The sequence below is a fragment of the Neopelma chrysocephalum genome, unplaced genomic scaffold (assembly GCF_003984885.1).
Source record: "Neopelma chrysocephalum unplaced genomic scaffold, ASM398488v2 Primary Assembly neopelma1_22, whole genome shotgun sequence".
NCBI lineage: Eukaryota > Metazoa > Chordata > Aves > Passeriformes > Pipridae > Neopelma > Neopelma chrysocephalum.
In genome coordinates this window covers 30,034,410-30,057,293 of record NW_020897689.1, presented here as the reverse complement: position 1 = coordinate 30,057,293, position 22,884 = coordinate 30,034,410, and the positions used below count along the sequence as shown (strand labels likewise).

General features: G+C 40.4%; 1 protein-coding gene across 7 annotated transcripts in view; it reads left to right on the top strand.

Annotated features, from left to right (window-relative positions):
- MPPE1 (metallophosphoesterase 1) overlaps positions 1-22,884 on the top strand; it is a 33,292-nt gene that overhangs the window by 2,788 nt on the left and 7,620 nt on the right. The window contains exons 1-6 of one of the 7 annotated variants that reach the window (XM_027676798.1): positions 5,769-5,859; positions 7,632-7,712; positions 19,811-20,186; positions 20,553-20,661; positions 21,971-22,074; positions 22,629-22,709. In XM_027676798.1, the coding sequence (XP_027532599.1) occupies positions 19,912-20,186; positions 20,553-20,661; positions 21,971-22,074; positions 22,629-22,709 (569 nt within the window). In that variant the 5' untranslated portion in view covers positions 5,769-5,859; positions 7,632-7,712; positions 19,811-19,911. Of the gene's footprint in view, positions 1-5,756; positions 5,860-7,030; positions 7,048-7,631; positions 7,713-17,047; positions 17,458-18,279; positions 18,488-19,810; positions 20,187-20,552; positions 20,662-21,970; positions 22,075-22,628; positions 22,710-22,884 lie in introns of those variants that run through there. The other 6 variants (XM_027676809.1, XM_027676827.1, XM_027676818.1 and 3 more) reach the window with 6 other exon arrangements.

Genomic DNA, 22,884 nt, shown 5'->3' with positions numbered 1-22,884 from the left:
ACTCTCGGCTCGTCTTTCATAACTGCCAAGGTCTTTCATAACCTCTGATCTTTCATAACCCCAAACGCGAGCCAGTTCCTCTCACATGCCTTTCATAACCTACACACACGCCACGTGTTTAATCTCATCCACTTGGAATAGGCCCATCCTGGATGAACCTGAAATACTAGTGTTTCTTGGGTGCTTTGTCTGCCTCAATCCTCCTGAGCCCCATCCAGATTTGTGTAGATGTTGGAGTTCCTTCCTGGAGACAATGAACACTCAGTGGAGGGGAAAACCTGTTCTCTCTGACCTCAGAGCAGAAAACAGAGACTAGTAATGGATTTCCTTCTCTCCCAGGGTGTGAAGCCCTAATTGACTTAGGTGTGGCTCAGCTGGAGGTGGTAGTCAGCTTCCCTTCCTGCTCCAAACCGCTGCCCCGTGTTCCTTGGCGCGGCTGCTCTGTGTGCCACACAGGGATCCCTGCTGAGGTCTGCTCAGACGGTGGTGCAAAAACCAGGGTCACTCGGGGGAAGCTGCTGCAGCTGGAATTGGTTTAATTCCGCCTCAGCAGACAGCTTGCCGTTCTCTTCTTGGACAGTAATTGCAGGCTGCAGTGATGCAATAAAATAGGTTGTAGTTTTGCAGAGAGAGAGTGACCTCTCCGTAGCTGACTGGCCATCAACGTGGAATCCTCAGATGGCCTCCAGTGCGGATCTTTGTCACTTCACGGGTTTGATGGATGATCTCCCAATAGGGACCTAAATGGGAGAACAAGCGTCTAACAGCTTTAATAAAAACAGAGGGGGGAAAAGAAGAAAACAAAAAGGAAGTAATCTTTTGGAATTATTAGCCTGAGTGCGAAAGAGCGTTTCCTCAGCATGACAGCCAGAGGCTTGCTGTGCTGTTATTAAAGCACTTCAGTAGGAATCCATGCAGATGGCTTTTTTACCCAGCATAGGATTATATTGGATTAGTCATATAAAATTGTTGTTTACTGTCTCTAGCCCTTTTCCCTGGAGGTTTTATCGGGAATCTCACAAAGCATGTAGTTTGAGCCTGCCTTTAAGAGGTAACCCAGATGAGAAGCTTTTTGTTTGTGTAAACTGCTATGATGTTATAGTTTAGTGCAATCGTAATGTTGCAATGAGAGATTTTATAGCTGATAAAAGAGGATGCTTAGTCCGGATTTTTGTTTTGCCTACAAGGGAAGGTAGGTAGTAGATGCTTTCTCTTCTTTACCCCCTAGAAGAACTGTGCTGATCCCACTTCTGCTCCATCAATCCAAAATTCCTAACACTGGCACAGTTTTTCCTAATGCTCGCTAACAAGTCATGTATGACATAATGCTTGATTAATGCACTGTTCTAAATGGTGTGTATTAGATGTTTTACGTGTTCCCTTTCTGCCATGCAGAGTCATTCTGACCATCTTTCTCCTCTATGTCCAGGAGGCCCAGGGATCACTGCTTAGACACTGTCCATGTTTTCCCTCCTGCCACAAACTAACCAACAATCTCAAACATGCAGTGCAGGACTCTACCTTCAGATGTATCCCGGGGGCTGGTTAACATGGAAATCGAGATTTTTTTTTTTTGTTTCAAGGTCTGACAGACAGCTCTACTGGTAAAATGGCATCCTTCACTGTTTTCTGGAGTTTTCAGACTGGCTCTGGCATGATGGGAAATTTTCCCTTCCAGGAGGTATGGCTGAGAGAGCTTTCCTGGTGTGCAAGTGCCTTTGATTCTACATTGAGAGATGTTTTTCTTCTCTGTAGGGAGTTCTGTGGACAAGGTAATTCAGTCCTAAGCTCTTACTATTTTTCCTAGACCATGTCCATGAGCGTAGAATAATAAGGTATTTTTCCCTGGCCTTGAAGGGACAAGCAGCAGACTGTCTCTGCCACATGCATGCCAGTATTGTTTTTTGAACATTATACACTGAAAACATTGAACATTATCCACTGAAAACAACCTACTGTTATAATCTGAAGTTTCTATCACTGAAGGGGATACAGAACTTCTGTCAGTGTGCTGTTACAGGGATCCTCGTTAGCCTAATTTGGTTTAGTAAATATTACCTCTGTTTGGTTTTGTCAGCTTTAAGTTAATATTGATTTCCTCATATATTAAGAGAAATTTTTTTTTCCAATTCTACAAACAGTCATCTTAAATCCACTCATGTCTTGGTGCTTTTCCTCGTGATATGCAAGAAATGTTCGTGTCCTGAACTGAATTCTGAACTTGTGTATTTAGATGCCCTCTGTGGTTGTGCCAAGGCCCGGGAAAGCCAGACTGCTTCTCCCTGTTTCAGGGAAGGCTCCTGAACACAAATGGGATTATTACTCTGTGACCAAAGATCAAAACAAGATGGGAAAAGGGCCTTTTTCCCATGTTGGCCATTTTGCTCAAGGTTGTTCCGTGATTTTTGAGCTGGCGTTTGCCTGTGAGACTGGCAGCACTGATTGAGCCAAAGAACATATTGGGCAGAAAAACCACATAAGCCTTGCCATCTTCTGGCCTGACAGGGACTTGGGAGTCGTTGCTGACACAGCTGTTTTGGATGGAATAGAAGAGATTAATTTGGGGCAGGTGAAATTTGTGTAAGTTTTTACAAAGGTTGTAGATTTTCATGGGAGAATTTTAATTCCTGGAAAATCTGATTAGGATAGCAGGTCTCTCTGAGGGTTGAAAGGACACACTGACTTTTAATCCATGTGGAAAAAAAAGGCTACACTTGGAGTTATAGTAGGGTTGCATTAGGTAATCCCATGCTTGTACATTTTCTGACAAATCAATGATTTTGGTGCACATGTCTTACACAACATCTTCCCTTTGTCACTGGAAAAATTATTACTGAAGTAGTCATTTACAAAGTTTTGCAGAATATCAGAATCACTATTATATCGAGAGTGCATTTTCTTTGAAATTAGTAACATAGAATCATTGAAATGTTAGCCAAAAAGGGACTTTAAAATGGTCTGTGTACTTCCTGTATGCCACTATGCTGTGCATATTAGGTATACCTGTATTCAAAGTAATGCCTGATCATTTTCTGATGTGTTTATTAAAATATCTAGTGAGGGAGAACTATGTGTATTTTTTTTCTTTGATAGCAAATTGAACTAATCTCTGTTGGAAAGTAACTTTATTTCTGCTCATTCTCCTCTGCAGTACACGGGAAACAATTACTACTGTCCTTTACAGTAACCAAAGATAAACTCAGTTAAAATGATTCTTATTTCAAACCCTCTGTATATAATATGCTGTATTTTCTTCTGTATGTAACTTTTATTCCTGTCTTATAGACTCCTCACCTGAGATCTTGTTTGTTCTGGATAAACCAGAATAGAACTGAGTAATTGCATCTCAGGGTATTGCTACTCCATCTGAAAATGGGACTTCCCTTTCTCTGCAGCACCATTACAATTGCTGGCTGGTCCTATCCCACCCCCAGTTTTATTTTTCCTTACTGCTACTGTGGCTAGTAGCTGTACCCAGCTGTATCAAGAAGTGACCTCCTGGTTTCCATAGTGTGAACTGCAAGTTGGTAATTCATTCAATGTTAGTTGCTGACTGAAGTAGCAACTTTGATGCCAGGCTATTTGTGGACAAGGTGAATTGTCATGGGCCCCAAGAATTAGCAGTGTTGGGTGGCTACTTCTGCAACTGTGGAACCAACTCAGAAATCTTCACAAACAGGATTCCTGGCAGCAGTTAACACCACGGGCACATCCTTCCCTCACACGCACTTTCAGGTTGCTGACAGCCTCAGAGCTTGGATCTTGTGTCCGTTCAGCTCAGCACAGTGAAGGCTGAGCTGAATGTAGACAAGGCTTTCACCTTTCACTGTGACCCCTGTGTGAAGTTCAAGAAGTTGAACAGATGAGTGACTGGGTTGAGAGCAGAGGAGGAGAGATGCTGGGGTTGTGCCCTGGAGCCAAAGCTGTGTGCCACCTCCCTTAATCTGATTACAGTTTCCACTCACAGCCTAATGTGACCTGTCTTGTGCCATGTTTTCGGTAAACCGCAGACTCACAAGTAGGCAGTGTTGAGCTGCTGTCATCTCCCCACTCTTCCCTGGCATGACAGGCTGAGAAAGTTGGGGCTGTTCAAGCCCGCAGAAGAGAAGGTTGCATGGAGACCTCACATCAACTTTCCAGTACCTGAAGGGGGCCCACAGATAGGAAGCCAGAGAGGGACTGTTTGTTAGGAGCTGTAGTGATAGGGCAAGGAGTAATGGGTAAAACTGAAAGAGGGGAAATTTATGTTATATATACAGAAGAAATTCTTGACTGTGAGGGTGGTGAGGCACTGGAACAGGTTGCCCAGAGAAGCTGTGGATGCCCCAACCCTGGCAGTGTTCAAGCCCAGGCTGGATAAGGCCTTCAGCAACTTGGTCTAGTGGGAGGTGTCCCTGCCCATGGCAGGGGGGTTGGGATTAGATGATCTTTATGAATCTATGAGTCTGCAAGATTTGCCAGGCTCTGCAGTCAGGTGGGCTACGTGGTCAAGATGAAGGGGTGGGTGGCATCTGGCAACATTTTACATCAAAAAAGAAAAAAAGATGGGAACATGTGATGTGCTTTAAGAAACGAGAGGCAACATTTTGTACAAAGACAGGAGATGCAGAGAACAAATGAAGACTTAGATTTGAGACCTAGCAAATGAGAGAGGAACAGGAAGGGTTTTAAACTGCCAATAGTAAAAGCTAGGGAGACCAGCAGGCAGTAATCACTGCCTTGGGTCAATCTTGCTGGAATGGATAAACTTCTCATGGCTGGTGAGTGCCTGCTGTTGATATGGTGTCTGTAAGGTACAGTCTGTTGTGAGGGTGGAATGCTTTCATTCTGCCTGTATGCCCTCTAACCTGTCTGCCAAAAATAACAGCAAAATACAAAAACCAAATCACAGAATGGGTCAGGTGGGAAGGGACCACAGTGGGTCATCTGGTCCAACCTCCCTGCTCAAACATGGTCATCCCAGAGCACATGGCACAGGATTGTGTCCAGACAGTTCTTAAATATCTCCAGTGAGGGACACTCCTCAACCTCTCTGGGTAATCTGTTCCAGTGTGAGGTCACTTGCACAGTAAGGAAGTTCTTCCTCAAGTTCAGGTGGAACTTCCACCAGTTTCTGCCTGTTGCCTCTTGTCCTATTGCTTGGCACCACCGAGAGGAGCCTGGCTCCATCCTCTTGGCATCCCCTCCCTTTAGATATTTGTACACAAAGGCAAAGCCCAGCAAACAGTAGCAATAGCAAGTACCACGAACACCAAGGATACAGCCCCCACCTGGTTGGGTAGCAGCATTACCAGGCATGCCCTTTTCTCCTGCCTCGGTGGATGTTACTGGAACAGCCTGTACCTGTTGTGCTGGGGGCGGGAGATGCAGAACCTGCTTTTGCAGAGATACATCACTTGGTGTGTGTTGGTGTACAAATATATTCGTGCAGGTCCGTGGTCGGCAGCGTTCTCAATCCCACCCACCCGGTACCTTTTAGTCACAGAAAGTCACAGGATCATTGAATCTGCTGAGCTGGAAGGGACCTGCACGAACCCACCTCCGAACCCACCTCCTGGCCCTGCGCAGGACACCCCAGGAATCCCACCAAGTGAAACTTGGTGACAATTTAAAAGTGACAATTTAAAAGCGACAAGCAGAGACTGCGGTGTTTTTAGGGCGGCTCCAGAGGCAGAGGATCGCCGCCATTCCCCGGGAAGGAGGGATGGCGCCAGGTGTCCCGGAACCCCGGCGGTCGCTCGGCTATGACGTGCCCCGCTCGCAGCACATCCGGCCGGGGCATTGCGGCGGGTCCCGCCCGGTGTCTCGGCCTTCCCGGCGCTTCCCATGGCCCTGCCCGCCCTCCACAGGTGCCTCCAAGTGAGTGCGGCCCTCGGCAGCGCCGCCTCGGCTCCCCGGAGACCCGTCCCGTCCCGTCCCGTCCCGGGCACGGCGCCGGGAGCGCTCGGGAGCGGCCAGGTTTGCCCTGGGGGCAAAGCTCAGGCTTAGGGCAGAACGCGGGGTCTCGGTGCCGTCTGCTCTTCCTTCTGCTGGCACATAGAATCTTTTTTACTTAATTCCCTCTGAGTTAAGGCAATAGAGTTATAGTTTGCATCTATATCTATACACACACACAAACAAAAAAAATATATATTATAGTATTATAATATGGTAATATATGCTGTATATATAGAAGTATAATATATTAATATATAACTGTATTATAGTATAGTTATATATTGCCTTATATAATATAGTCTATATAATTATATAATATTCTATATAATTATATAGTATTTTATATATCCTATGCAATAATATATGCCATATATACTATTTATTACTATATGTAATATAGTAATATGTATTACTACATATAATATAGCAATAACTAATATATTTATATATTTATATATATATTTATATATTAGTTATTGCTATATATAATATATATTTTTGTATATATTGTCTATATGACTGCATACTGCTGGGCGTGGTTCAGCGGTTGTGCACCCAAGAAGTTCTGCTAGTGCGGCTGTAGCTTATTCCTTTGGCTCCGGTAATAACATAAACACGAGCTTAGTTGTGGAGCTGATGTTTATGGTTTAGCACTGTAACAGAAAACTCTGAGGTTTTGTCCCTTTGTGATTAATTTTAAATACAGAGCCAGTTCCCTATATTCCTTAATGAGTTACGAACATATATTAGAAACCTTTAATATGCGTGTTAAAGAAGGTTTGTTTTAGTCAAATTTTCATAAAATTTGAAGCCGATTGTTTTTCCTGCTGTTTTTCTTTACATGTTTGTATAGTTTAAGATAAATGTAGTAAAGCTTTTGGGAGAGAATTTTAATGTTATCAGCCTACTAAGTACCTGATCTAAAAATGTTCCTTGATTTTTATTTTTTTTAAATTCTCTTCCTTTTCAGCTCAGTGATGAAAATGAACAGTTAGTCAAGAAGGTGAAAAGACTACACATAAAAAATAAGGAGCTAGAAAAGAATCTGGGTCATATCCAAGAAAAGTTGCACCTGCAGCAGTTAATGCATGACTGTGGCACAAGCAGAGAGTAAGAAGTGTCAAATGTTTCTTTTTGCATCAAAAGAAGTGCAACATTTCAGGACTTTTACCTTCATGTTTTCAGATGAACTAGGCCTTATCTAGTGCACATATTTTGAGGGGCCATCTGTGACCAGGATGGTGGAGGTAGAAGATGCTTGAGGCATGTAAAGGAACAAAGACTGTCTGGGGCAACTTGTACAGAATTCATTATTGTAGTGAAAAAAACAGTTTTACTATCAACAAGTAATACACCTGCTTAGCCAATGTACTCTCTGTCTAACTGCAAAGACTTTTACATTTATTTTTCCACCAAACAGTAGTAAGATAGTTAAATTGCATCAATGCTATTTAAAAGATTTAGAAACCGAGACCTTTGGACCTGGAAAACTGTAGTGCCAGTGTTTTGGAAAGTGTCCTGCCAGGATTTAAGTAGTGGTCTGCAAAAATTTTGGTGTGTTTATGATCCTGCGTGGAAACCTCTACTGTAAAATCAAACTGAAAAGCAACTTGGCTTTTTTTCAGTTGTTTTCTTTGATCCAATTGAATTGTAAAATCTAAGTTTATTAAGCTGTTGTTTTTCTTTCAATTAAGTGTTCAGGTTCAAACAGAAACCCATTTATGGCATAAGGGTGGAGACAGCAAGGATTTTATTCTAGAGTGTGACAGTGTCAGGTGAGTTCTTGAAAGTTGCTTCTTCACAGTAGTAAATATTCTTCTCTGTAGGGTAGAATATGTTGTTCATGGTTAAGTCAGTGAAATTTATAACTTATGAAGGTGAGGTGGCTTTCAGCCTTTGAAACAGTGGAAAATCATTTGCATTTTAAAAGGATTTACAAAACCTTAGATTAAACTTGAAAATGGCACTAAAGAAAGAACAAAATGGATTTCTTTCTCAAATCTTTAATTGAGAAAAATTTAATGACCCGGGAAGCTTCTTTATGTGTGTGTAGCGTTTTTTTAGGATTTTGTAGATTTTTTTTAACCACCTTCTATTTTGTGGCAGCTTTCTTAACTCGTTTTGTATAGCTCAGTTTTATGTGTATAGAAAATTTATAGGCTGATACTGTTTTCAAAATAAGCCAGAGAAGTGATTTTACTCTTCAGTCTGATTAATTCTAGAGTTGAGCCACTACTTATTGTAGTTTGCCAATTAATGCTAGAATGAATCTCTTGTAACTGCTCTTCTGATGCAAAAGATACATTTTTTATTTGATAAAATATACATTGAAACATTTTAATAACTAGGAAGTGACATAAAATATTGTTCCATTCTTCTCTGACTTGACTGTAAAACAAACTGCTCCATCTCTTCTAAGGCTACTTTTTGTTCACTTACATAAATGGGCTGTGGATCTTACTCAGATTGAGGCAGTCCCTACGGCTTTTTGGCCAAGCACCCTGTTTTTAATCTTTTCTTTAGGTGTCTTTAGAACGCCCTTTTAATTTTTTTGTTTTGGTTTGGTTTGGTTTGGGTTTTTTTTGGTGTGTTTTTGTTTTGTTAAATACCTTTTCAGTGTACCAGACTCTCTTTGCAAACTTCATAGAAGACTGGGTGACTGGCTCTGGCCTGGAATTGAGTACCTAGTTAGATGCTTATGGGGAAGAAGTCCAAGTTAGTCTTTGAATCAAGTGCTAGACCCACTCTGTATTAGGATGCAGTTAACCTGACCTACCTTTTTTGCCTGGCATCTGTTTGTATGTTGTTTTACAAAGCTGTGCTGTGCTACAGTCTAGCTCATCCTGTTTGTAGTGTGCAGTCATGACTTAGTATGAATTACTAGAAAAAATAGGAAAACAATAATCAGTTATGTTCTGGCCCTCATATATGGAAACTGAATGCTATATAATATGGCAGGAAATTAGTGCAGCAGAAGTCTATGGAAGATAATATCAAGGAGAAAGATAACATCCCAAATCTGTTTATTTTACATTGATTTTTGCCCACTCACTCATTTTCTCATAGATTTCACTCACTCGTATCCTCACAGCTACACACTTGGTAGCAATGAGATGTTTTGTGCAACACAGAGAGCTGTGGACTCTGCCTCATGTGTCCTCATTATGGGTTCTTCATTGGTAGCAAGAAATTAGTTTCTGGACAAACATTTTAAAATCCTTTAGGAGTGTCCTTGTGCTATTCCTGTTGTGCTAAAAGGGAGAGGAATTATATATGTGACACGCTGCAGTCATTGCCACTCTCCTGTTGCTGGTGTATAGGTCTTGCATCAAAGAGTCATTTTCACTGAGGTTTAATCAGAATGTGGCCATGTCTGCTGGACAAAACAGGGTCATCAGTCTGGCTGAGTGAAAGGGATTCTTTGCCATCCATACAAACCATTCTTTTAACTTGCTTATTGTTATTTTCTGGTGCTTTCTCTTTCCGTGTTGACAGTCTCACTTCATTCACGCCCATCTTAAATATTTCTGTTACAAGTCTCTGCAGTGCAGCTACAGCCCAAGTGATCTCTGTGGGGTGTCTCTAATACCTTTGCCATAAAGGATGCATGTTTTTTGGGTTTTGTGTTTTACTGCAATTTATGCATTTCTTCTGTTTTAGACTGCTTCATATGTATAATGAGCTACAGAAACGTTACGTTAGAGAAAGCAAAAAAAGCAAGGAGCAAAGTGAAGCAATTAAAAATCTCACTGTAAGTAGAATTTGTAGGAGGTGCTATCAAATAGCCAAACGTAAGCTTTTAGGGAGACTGGAAAGTATTTCTTACATTTGTGAAATGAGATCATGCTTTTCCTGTTATACTTATTTTTGTTTCTCATGACGTTGAGATAATGGAGAGTAGCCTGTAGTTCCCTTTGAAAATGAACTTTTGTCCCTGGTAACAGAAAGCTGTTTCCCCTTTCCTTGCTTTTTTCTTTACTCATCTACCTACCTGTCCTTCCAATTGTATGTACATCTTTTGACCTGCCTTGCCCTGATATTTTTCTATGTGTGTCAAGAGCTGATTTATTTCAGAAATTCAGCAGTAGCAAACCAAATGGAGGCAAATAGTCTTCTTTCAGGTAGCAAGACCTGTGAGCTTGCTGTGCAAAGAGACTAACATCATAACTGAAGTGAAGGTAGGGTTGTGTGACCAGGTTCTAGTGGTTCAATTTCCTCTTTGGGCAATTGATCAAGCATTGCGGTTGGCCAGTCTCACTTCCTCATTGGTGCTTTATTTGTTTGTGAATTAGTATTCATTATAATTTGGACTATATGTACTTTTTCTTAGAAGTTGGGAATTGCTGCCAGGAAGGTATGCTTTGCTGTGAGGGAAGGTTTAGTATCTTTGTCCATTTATATTGTTCTGGAACAGGTTGCCTAGAGAAGTTGTGGATGCCCCACCCCTGGAAGTGTTTTCAAGGCCATTTTGGATGGGGCTTTGAGCAACCTGGTCTAGTGGAAGGGGTCTCTGCCCGTGGCAGGGGGGTTGGAACAGGATGGTCTTTAAGGTCCGTTCCAACCCAAACCATTCTGTGATTCCATGATTGTCTTGCAAGCATGTGCTCACAGATTTTTTTAAAACACTTGATGTATGCAAAGCTTCACTTGATGTGAAGCTTTTTCTTTTTTCTCCTTTCAGACCTTTTGGATGAATGTAGTTTTAAGTCAGCAAATGAAACCTCTAGGTTTGTATTCAGAATGTGTTTTCAGTGATATTCAGTTGAACTGTGTTTCTTCTATGCATTTTAAAAAATTTTTCTCAACAGATTAAAATTCATGAGCTAGAGCATAATCTTCAAGAGCAGAGGCAAAGAATTGAACAACTGGAATGTAAAAAGGTGTCTTGGAAAACTAGTGCTGTTTCTGGAAAAAGAAGTCGAACCTCAGAGCGAGGAATAACTTCTCACAGGGACATTTCTGAAGAGAAGGAATCCTGTTGCAGTAAATATTTAGGTAATGGTGCCGTTAATTCTGATGATGTTCCTTCCAGTATGCCCATCAGAGAGAATGCATTTCATTTCTGACCTAGAGGCCATTCTTCTACTTCAACCAGCATTATCTAAAATGTTCTTTTCATTTTTGAAAACCTGTTATGTAAAAATGGCATCTTGTAGTCTAGGATTCAGCCTTGCATTTGTTTGTGATTAAATGTTTGCTGTTTTCTTTTTCTGGAATTGGTAGGTTGATAAAAAGGAGTGTATGGCTGTATTTAGAGCTGTTTATTCTTTACTCTGGTAAGATGTATCTATGCAGATCTCTTAGTAATAATGTTTACTGCACCATTCTTTGGTTTTCAGACACTGATATACAAAATAACCTGGGTTTAGCCCTAAAATGTTGGACAAACCTAGGCAGTACTGATTTCAGCATGTTCTTCCTCACAAGTAAATCCACGAGTTAAGGTGCAATCCTGTTCTACTTAAAAGCATAGAAAAGAGGTGGAAGAGATCTTATAATGTAGGCATAATTTTCAGGAAATGTGCTGTCAACAAGGGCTAATGTGACCCTCTTGTAAGTCAGAAAAAGGTAATTGAAGCATGTGATGTATGTTTTGTGGATTTTAAAGTAAAATAATCCTCCATTCTAAGAATCTGGCAAATTCAGATTATCCAGTTGGCAAATGCTGCTATCTTTTGTAGTACTTGGGTATGTTCTGAGCCAAATCTTAAGAATAAATCACTTTATGAAAAAGGTACTTTAATTTTCTAATAACACAAAAGGTAGGCAGCTCTTTAGCTGTCGTATGATTCATATGAGTGGGAGGTTGACTGTATTGGTTGAAGTCTACATTTTTTTATTTGAATGTAGAGCTATTGTTGAAGGAGATTAAAAAGCTGAAGAAAGAAAATGGAAAGTTGTCTGCAGAAAAGAGAGCACTAAAAAATGAATTAGCTGGATTAGACAAGGTAATTTATTTTAAGACAAGTTTAACAGGAGGTGATTTTTGAAAAACTAACTTTTCTGCCTGAACCAAAACATCTTTAGGCTGAACATATGTTGTTATGAAGCCAAATACATAAAAAATCAGTGCATAGCATCCTGAGAGAGATGGAAATGAATGGCTCCTTGAAACATTCATGTCCTACAGTGCTGCTTGGCTAAGGAAGAGGAATAATGCAATTTTAATTTTATGGTTTTGGCTTTATTTTTGGTTTTAATCCATAGCTGTGGATTTTTTATTTTTTTAATGTTTGGGCTATTTGAATTCCTTTATGAAAGATTATTTGCCTCAGCTTGTTTTGACATTGCTTGTTTTGACATTAAATTGTAACTGCTGGTACAGTCTTAATTTCTTCCAACAGGTACTTGCAGAGAGAATAAGAATAGATTTTTGACTGATAACTTTTATTGCTTCATGATTTCAGTGAAAAGAAAGCTATTTTCTCCTGAACTCAAACATATCAAAGTTATGCCTCTGACAGAACTCCAAGCTTGGGGAGGGCAGAGGCTTTGAAGTTTCTGTGACAGATCAATAGGTGTAGAAAATGAAAGTGCGAAAATTTGGTAATTCTTGAAATAATGTAAGAAGATGAAGAGATCTTATCTAGCTATAGAGGGCTCTGTTTAATGTGCTGACATAAGGTTTTATTTTCAGCAACAGACTTGTTTAAACTGTTTTTTGCTTATTTCTCAGGTCTTGTATTGGATTTTTTTTTTTTTAAGAATCTGTTTTCTTACCTTGCAGTCCTTTCTCACAAACTAAATAACTTCAAGCTAGCTTTCATTAAGGGGTAGCAGTAGAAGACGATGGTAGTTCACTGGGTGTGAAACTGGTAGAACACTGAGCCAGGGTGAATTCTAGATCCCCGTGTTTGGGAATTAGGGACAACTTGTGGCTAAAAGTTTCATCTTCCAGAAGACAAATATGTAAATCTGAGGTCATGACTTTTTATCAGTGACCCTTTTTTAGGTAGTTTTAAGTCACTGTATGTTATTTAAGATGTATGTAGCTATTAATTAAAAAAAGAAGAATAGGCAGGAGAAAATGTCAAATACAGATGGATGTAGGTAGATACATTGTTACTTTGGTAGATAGGAGTTTCCAAGGTTGGTGAAATGAAGACTTCAGTAATTACACTCCACTTTCTGTCCATATATTTCCCTGCAATTTCTGACTTCACTTACAAAGGGTCAGAATTGCTCAATAGACTTGAGTTGCAGGAGCTGAACAAAACATTGTTCCATATATGAAGATTATTTCTATGAATCTGGGTTTGTCTAGTATTTGAATTAAGTCTAACTAGAACTATGTGCTCAGTTATCCATTCTGGGATAGTATAATTGCAAAAGGATCAATATGAGAACGTGAAACCACACAGCCTGACATTAAATAAGCTGGAGCACCTCTCCTCTGAAGACAAACTGAGAGAGTTGGGGTTGTTAAGCCTGGGTAAGAGAAGGCTCTGGGGAGACCTCATAGCACCTTCCATTACCTAAAGGGGGCCTGCAAGAAAACAGGAGAGGGACTTTTCACAAGGGCATGTAGTGACAGGACAAGGGGCAATGGCTTTATACTGAAATAGGGTGTGTTTAGATGAGATATTAGGAAGAAATTCTTTGCTGTGAGGGTGGTGAGGCACTGGAACAGGTTGCCCAGAGAAGTTGTAGATGTTCCATCCCTGGAACTGTTCAAGTCCAGGTTGGCTGTGGGCCTGAGCAACCTGATCTAGTGGAACATGTCCTGCCCATGGCAGGGGGGCTGTAACTAGGTGATCTTTGTCTCTTCCAACCCAAACCATTCTATGATTCCATGTTCAACAGAACTTTTTTCTGTGGATTTCATATTGGCCTGTCTCTTTATGTTCTGTGTAGCCTCACATATTGCTCTTTTCCCCCTCCTTTAATGTCACTTGCTTTTATCTGAGACAGTTGAACCTGTTGGATAGTGTTTTAGGCTATGTCAAGTTTAATGCATCATAAATCTTATCCTTTTGAATATGAAAATCGAACTTTTTAACATACTGTAGTGAGAAATAATAGATCCTAATCTGAAATAGGAGATTCATTAACACAATGTAGTTGTACTTGAAGTTCTGAACAGGTACTAGCAATTTACAAAGCAGTTAAGGTCTAACAAGATTTTACATCTTTCTAGATCTAAATATGGTATCCATTTTTCCATCTTAAGCTCTTTAGTGTTGTCTTCTTCAAATACTAACTTCTTGTTCCTTAATATACTCTCCATCTCTCTCCTTGCTCATTTGTCCCTATTCATAGCCTTGCAGCTTTTGGATTCTCGAAGTTAATGGTGTGCTCTCTGCTACTGTCTAATTTTGAGAGGTGTAGTTGTGTTTTTGCACAGAGGACTGTGACACTATTCCCTTGTCATTCTGGACTGTCATTTTGTAGCTGCCTGATAAGTCAACATTTTTTCCCTTTTTTTTAATTAGTCTTTCCTATTATTAGTCTGTACTCCAGGCTCTAACATAACTTGAATTCTGCTTGCATTGTGTGTTCGGGGCAGAGTTTTACGTTGTTACATGAGGTTATAGTTGATTGCTGTATTTCACCATAGCTGTGTTTGCATAATAAAAATGTAGAGGGTGTCTTTGAACTTTTGAGGAACTGAAATGCTGACTAGCTCATATTGAGAATGTCTTTGAAAGAAAGTTTAAGGTGAATATTTTTTGATTTTCCTAGGAATTTTTTGAAGAGGTAGAAGATCTAAAGCATGCTGTACAGGAATGTCTGAAACTAAACTATGAGTATGAAAAGTGCTTGAAACAAATAAGTGTAATGTATGGGCTTCCTTTTACAGCACATTTGTAACTACTGGTTAATTTAATGGCAAGTAGAGTTTCCACATTTTTTTTATACTTACTGCAACATTTAAACCTACCACAGCTTAAGTGGTACCTCATTTTGATAATGTTATGGATTTATTAATATGATCCTAACAAGCTTCTCTGAAATGTTTTTGTATTTTGTGCCTTTGATTTTTTGTTTATATGGTTTTTAAATAAACTGTGGTCTGTATAACTTCAACTACGTTTCAAAGCCTTCTCTTTCACACTTATGAAATACATTCATCGTAGGAGTGATTGTGGGTGTTTATGGGAATATGACAAAATCTTTGAATTTCCCAATTTATGCTTTTCTGTAAGCTAAATCAAATTGGATGCGTAGATTTGGCAGTCTTTGTGAATTTTAGCGCTAAGGATGTGCTAATGCAGACAAAAATTAATTCTATCATTAAATCATTGCCAAGGGGTTTCTTGAAAGAAAAATGCTAAATCTCTCCTTGGAGTTTTTCTTTAATCACAATAATAAGTTAAAATATGTGGATGAAGGAAGGATTTAGGGTTCAGAATTGGAAAGAGTGTATTCAGAAAGATGGGTCAGAAAGTTGTTTTGCAGGATCAAAAGAAGAATTCATCAGAAGCTCTTATTTGGTTGAAGAGTGAGGTACTTGAAGAGCTCTGGTATTTGAAGAGCTAAAAAGGAGAGTGGAGTGCAGAGAGGCACGATTCATAAGGCAAAAATACCATGTTGCTTCAGAGCTTGGCATGAAAAGAGACAACTCCCAGTTGCAACTGTAGCTTGCAGAACCTTGTGAGATTTTGAACCTGAACTTGTTTGTAACTACATTTCACAAAAGTTTAACATAGTTACATTATAGAACTGTATTTTTCTGAAAGTTGTAAATCTGTAGCTTTGTGGCATTGTGATGGAAGAATTAAGTGAAAACTATCATAAGGCTAGAAAAACTAAGCTTGCTTATAACCTAATACAGCTTCTTCAGCTTCATAAAAATATGTGCACACTCATGAGAGGTAGGACTAGGAGTAGGATTAAGATTCTTGTATCCAACTTGGTTTGTTAGGACAGTTTTATGTAGTTGTAAATTAATAAAGAAATTTACCTCAAAGCATATGATGTGTTCAGCGTTACATATTCACTATGTGACACAGAAGGTAACTCCTTGCTTCCTGCTCTGGCTGTAGAGCATTGTGTTCCCTTGTTTCATTCTCGGCTTACTTGTGAATTAAAGCTGGATAACGTTCCGAACAGAGATGGAAAAGGGAAAGAAAAGAGGCGTGATAGAAGTCTGCATTTCCAGTAAACTTGATGGAAGAAAACAGGAAGAATAGCATGTATAATGGAAGAATTACAAGTGCAAAAATGTTTCTAACTTGTTGATAAGCAAAATAGACATGAGTGCTGGAGAAGGAATCGGTGCTAATCACTGGAGCATTTTTCCCCACAGTTTTGTGGTATAAAGTTATACTTCTAGCATGTTTAAACTTTGGTCCTGTTGTTAAATTAATCAGTAATTGCCCTTGTCCACAGGCTAATTTTTAAATGTCGTGCAAAAATCCTTCTTCAGACGTAGATTAGGAAAAGTTCAGGGTTTCCGCTGCCGAAAGAATGTATACATTGACTGCATAAAAAATTGCTGTGACTAGCAGAATTTTGCTGTTTGCCAGCTACTGAAGATCAGAATATTTTTCATTATAAAGTTCTCTGCTCAAACAATTGAAAGTAATATGGTGAAAATACTGATCTCACCTTTGTGATTAGCTTTTGAAACTTTTAAAACTCGTTTTTGCATCAGGCCATTCACATACATTTAGACCAAGAAACAGTGAGAAATCCTTCAGTCTTTTCTCATAACTAAGGTCCCCAAGCTCTAGGAAACCAGACTCTAGTCTAATCTTAACAATGAGCCATGTAAAGGGGAGGAGTAGCAACGCACTGTGCAGTGACAGGCAGAACCACAGCTCCATCTTGCAGTGTGTGTGCAGCCTGACAGCATCACTTTTGGCCTCGCCGTCACGTGTGAGAGGCTGTGGCTCTCCGCTCCTTGGGTCCCCGTATGTGAGGTTCAGATCCCTGCTGCATGTGCTTGGTTTCCGAGTAAACCGCATTCCCAGGGATTCGCGGAGCCGTCCAGCCACATTCCTGAGCAAACAGTTCTGCTGGAATGCGAGCAGCCATGGGCTGGCAGGTGGCAGAGCGAGGTGGGCAGGATTTCTCTCAACCAGTAGTAGCAGTTACCTTTCAGCTCGTTCTGCATCACTGACTTTCTGTGATTTTTTTTTTTTTTAAATTTCCCTTTCTGTTTTTTCTTTCACTATCAGGAACGCTGGAAATGTAGGGTGCAGATGGGAGACCTCTGGCATCTTCCACATGTGTGGCACAACTCCCAGAATAGTAACGATTACCAGCAGAAATGATGGGAGAGGGAGCGTATGTGGAAATAACCGGCTCTGTGGCTTTGATTGTGGCAGTTGCTGCTTGTGACTTTTGAAAATCCAGTTTTGCCTTGAAGATATTTTTATTTTCTACTAATTGCAGGGGGTTTTTTCCTTACATTTGATGGGATCATTTTGCTCTTGAAGATGTGATTTTTTTTTTCTTTTGGACATGCTTAATGCAAGTTAAACAACTTACTGGCAATTGCTGTTCAGATTAGTACTGTTTTTGTTGGAAGAGGAGACTGTCTAGGACTACCAAAGTCTACTTCCAAATTCTGGGGTAGGTGCAGTTTGTGCAAGATAAAGCCATATAAATTTGTGTGTTTAGTTAAGAACTTACCTGTCTTTTGTCCTTGTTGCTGTGTCGGGTAACAGATACTTCTGCTTTAATCTTGCCTTGGTGTGAGATGTACAAACAAGGTCTTTTTTATTTTGATTGCTAGTTAAAGTGCAGATGAGATGAATGTTAAACAAGTTAATCAGGCTTTATGTGTAGTTCCACTGTATTGTGGAATTGTGACGTCTGGCTGGTGGCTTTCTCCAGCTAAATCAAGTTTAGATAGAACTGAATTGGATGCAATTAAGTATTAGTCATGCTAATGTTAGATAATGGATATTAGAAATATTTCATGATGCTGTCTAATGGTTTTTTATCTCGAATAAGTACTTTGTAGTGCTGATATGGGAAGCTTGTGTTTGAAAATAAGTGACTATTATCAAACAGAGGTTTTGGTTGGAAAAATAATGTAATAATCATATGTCAGTTTTCAGTTTCCATGAGACATAAATCAAATAGGCTAGTGCATGGGACAGTTAAGCATTTAACTTTATTCTGTATTCTATATACAGCTGAGGCCAGAATTTTAGAAAGATCCAGTTTTGTGTGGCTCTGTAATTTTGTCCTAATGTGCCTAACACTTCAGGTCTTAAGATTCAAAGGCACTGAATATTCACAGTTTTAATCAGATTTAGTCAATTCAAATGCACATGGGTTGCTAATCACTGAGTACTGAGTCCGGTAATTGCTAACATCCTGTACATTAGTACCATGTTAGGATTTTTCTATTGTAGAAAGCAAAATTGCAATCCCATTCCTGGGTGGGTGACAAAATTTTGTGGTTTCCTCTAGAATTTTGTCCGTGGGCATGTGAAGTCACGTCTTTATAGCTCTCCTGGAGTCCCTTTTACTGTAACCGGGCCACAGTTTACCTTTAAAGAGTGGGACTTTCAGACACCCAGTGCTCTTCAGAGTGAGACCCTGAGAGGCTGCACGTGGAAGCCTTTTTTTACTGGAAGTGATTTTACTGAAAGTAAGGGTGGTATCTCTGTTCTCTCAGTTGGGACACTTGTTTCTTGGGGGCACTTCCACTGGAAAAGTGTGTTTTATGTCAAGGACGGTAGAAGAAAGAGAATGGTGAAAGGGGGCATTTCCTCCTTACACTAGGAATAATGAGTTCCTTTTAAATGCTTGTAGACAAGTGAAACAATCAATAAGCTCTGTTACAACTGTGGCTTATTGGAGTGAAGACATATATTTTGGATTAGCATTTAACAGGGCAGAAAAAAAATACTGTAGTTTCAAAAGTTACCTGCTTGGGTTACAAGCTATCCAAGGTGCAAGAAAGCAGTAAATACAGTTACCTTACCAATTTAGGTTCATTTACACAGGTTTCTCTATAGCTGTAGTGCAGTTTCTGTTTCTGAGGCTTAGGTTTTTTCTTGTTTTCCTCTTGTTAGAAACAAAGCATTGTTAGCTAGATAGCCATGTATCTGTGCCTGTGTTCCTGAAAAGCTCCTGTGAACTTGTTCTGGGATACTAAATTGCTTTTGGTTGTTGGAGATTGTAACAACAAGATGTATTACAAGTGCTAATGGAATTAATTTGGTGTAGTCATGTTATGTACTTGTGCCAGAAGGTGCCCTCCAGGAGTTGTTTAGGCTGGAGAAAAGGAGGCTGAGGGGAGACCTTATTGCCCTCTATAACTACCTGAAAGGAAGTTGTAGCCAGGTAGATGTTGGTCTCTTCTACCAAATAACAAGTGATAGGACAAGAGAAAACAGCCTCATGTCCGGTTAGGGGAGGTTTAGATTTGACATCAGGAAAAATTTCTTCACTGAAAGAGTTGTCCACGGAACTGGTTGAGTCACCATCCCTGGAGGTATTTAAAGGATGTGTGGATGTGGCACCTAGAGACATGGTTTAATGAGGGACTTGACAGTGCTGGGTTAAGGGTTGGACTCAGTTTTAGAATTCTTTTGAACCCAGAAGATTCTATAAGGATTTTTTTGTTGTTGTTTTTGCTGCTGCTGTTCAAGCTAAGCTCTGTTGTTACCTATCTTTGACCCCTACTCACAGTTTTCACTGTATAGTTCTAAAAAAAGGCATCATGCACCAAGATCCTGGCTGGCTTTAAACTGGTTTCCTTAGTCCTGGTAGGAGAGAGTGCAGTTATGTGCTCAGTGGCATTGGCTGTCTGTGTACCAGAAGGAGAAGACCAACTTTGCTTTTTAGGTCAATTACACATTCCCAAATCTTTCAGGGTGACAAGAAGCTAACACTGTAGGCCTTGCATGGTAGTTTTCCACAGGGAATGCTGACTTAATGAATATTTTATTGTGTATTTTCTCCACAGGGATTTTGTACTGACAATACACCCAACGTGATCCTTTGACTACTCCTAGCTGTTTTCGTCCAAGAGAGAACTGAGCCATTGAGTCTTATGCTGGTGCTGCAATGCTGAGTTCTAGCTCAACTACTGTGAAGAATCTTCCTCTGAAGAAGAGGCTCTGTTTTCTGCTGAAACTTGTGGGCTTTGTCACCTCAGTGTTCATATTTTGTGAATTTTTAATTTATTATGTGGTGATTTTTCAATGCCGATGGCCAGCAGTGAAAGGTGGAGCTCCCATGGGTGACAAAGAGACTTCAGCTTCAGTCCTAAAGGCCATGATTTTAGCTGATACTCACCTACTTGGTGAAATCAAAGGACATTGGTTCGATAAGCTAAGAAGGTAATTATTAATTTTTTTTAATAACCTCTATCCCTGTTTTAGTATTTTTAATAGTAGCTAATGAGATAGTAATTCACTGTTCTAGTTAATTGCTGTTTAATGGAATTGTAATAAAAAAATAAACAAGCTGGTATTACTTCTTGCATGTGTTGGTCCTGTTTGTATTGTGGTAGAATTACCCACCAGGTAAGATGTACTGTACTTAAAGCTGATTTCTAAGTATTTAATTTGAATTTCATATTATATTTTCATATTTCAGTGTGTGGAAGTCATTTTCCCTTTCCCGTTGCCAGGCTGTGTCTGTGTATTCAGAGTTGAGGATCCAGAGGTTAGGCAGTGATGACTGGCTCTGTATTTTCCTTTCAGGGAATGGCAGATGGAGAGATCTTTCCAAACTGCCTTATGGTTACTGCAGCCAGATATTGTTTTTATTCTGGGAGATATCTTTGATGAAGGCAAATGGAGCTCACCTCAGGTATGACATCATCAGCTCTCTTATTTCAAAAAATGAGGATTTCTTGAAGGAAATGGATGACAGAAGAAAGCAAACTAGGTATGCAAGGCTTTGGGTTTTTTTGCCACAGTTGTCCTGTTGTTGGTAGAAGTTTCTAGTCTTTTAGATATGAGTTCATTTTTGGTAGTATCTTGACAATTTTGCCCCTCATATAAAACTTACAAAATGTTAACATCTCAGTGTGTGCTTCTGTATTACATAGTTGTGATAGGCTGACCCTGGCTGGATGCCAGGTGCCCACCAAAGCTGCTCTATCACTCCCCTCCTCAGCTGAACAGGGGAGAGAAAATACAAGAAAGACTCATGGGTCAAGGTAACGATGGGGAGAGATCACTCAACAACTACCCTCATGGGCAAAAGAGACCCGGGGAAAATAATTTAATTTATTGCCAATCAAATCAGAGTAGGGTACTGAGAAAATAATTCCAAATCTTAACACACCTTCCCTCCATCTCTCCCTTCTTCCTGGGCTCAGTGACATTCTCAGTTCTCTACCTCATCCACCCAGCAGCGCAGGAGGATGCTGTTCATCACATGCTGTCTCTGCTGCTCCTTCCTCCTCAGGAGGACTCCTCACACTCTTCCCCTGTTCAGTGTGGTGTCTCTCCCATGGGAGACAGTCTACCAACTTCTCCAATGTGAGCCCCTTTCACAGGCTGCAGTTATTCAAGAGCAGACTGCTCCAGTGTGGGTCCCCTGTAGGGTCACAAGTCCTGCCAGCAAACCTGCTCCAGCGTTAGGTCCTCTCACCACAGATTTTGCCAGGACCCTGCTTTGGCAAGGGCTTCCCACGGGGTTACAGCCTCCTTCAGGCATCCACCTGCTCCAGCCTGGGGTCCTCCATGGGCTGCAGGAGGCCAGGCTGCTTCACCATGGTCTGCACCATAGGGGAATCTCAGCTCTGATGCCTGGAGCACCTCCTCCCCCTCCTTCTTCAGTGACCTTGGTGCCTGCAGGGTTGTTGTTCACATATTCTCGCTCCTCTCTCTGGCTGCAATTGCACAGGTTTTTTTCTGCCTTCCTTACTGTTATCCCAGAGGTGTTGCCACTGTTGCTGATGGGCGCAGCCTTGGCTACTGGCAGCTCCATCCTGGAGCTGGCTGGCATTGGCTCTGTTGGACACAGGGGAAGCTTCTGACAGCTTCCCAGAGAAGTCACCCCTGTAGCCCCCCAGTAACAAAACCTTGCTGTGCAAACCCACTGCAATACTAGTGGTCCCCTTTGATACTGTGGAACAGCATTAATTTCTCCTTTTGTTTTTTATATGCAGGCATGGGCAGATGATGTCAGGAGATTTCGGAAAATGTTCAAGTATCCAGTTTCTACTGAGCTAGTGGTCATCGTTGGGAATCATGACATTGGATTTCATTATGAGTAAGTCTTGTCAGTGAAAGGAGTACCCAAGTGCCAAGAATGAATGTCAGCATGCATACAGTAACTGGTTTTGTGTCTGAGCGACCTGTTTTGTGGTTATATGGAAAGTTTTTGATCATTATTTAATCAGAAAGGATTGTAATTTAGGGTAAGACCTTAAAAGACATCCACCTGTGCACAAAACAGGTTTCAGGCTACTTTTATGCTTCTGTGATCATATGAGAAGTTGTTCAGAGCTGATCTTTCTGTGTTGGCTTGGAATCCTTGTGTTGGGCCTCCTTGTCAGAAAAGTGTTTAGTGGGAGCTATTTCCTTTCCTGTTATCTCGGCATAGAAGAGTGTGAGTGCCCTCGTTCTGCTGTGCTTGCCCTGATGGGACTGGGAAAGAGGACATGAGTGGTGTCAGAGCATCCCTGTGAGTTTGCTGAATGAATGTGTGAGCTGGATAATGGAGCAGCAAGATGAATGAATGACCAACAACCTGTAAAGCAACTGTGTCAGATGAGTTCCAATGCCAATTTCTTACCTCAATTGTATTTTTGCTCTGTGACACAGAATGACTACTTACAAGGTAAATCGATTTGAAAAGGTTTTCAACTTGACTTCAGGAAAGCTAATAACTCGGAAAGGAATAAAGTGAGTATATTTAAATTTTTTTCAATGTTTAGAGCAGCGATTAGTGAGCTAGCAGACCAGTGATAAAAACCAGAAGTGGAATTTCTAATGAAATAGTATGGGGAAGCTTAACTTAGAGCCTTTTTAATCATCTACCTTATGATATGTTAAACCCAAAACACTTTGTACAAACCAG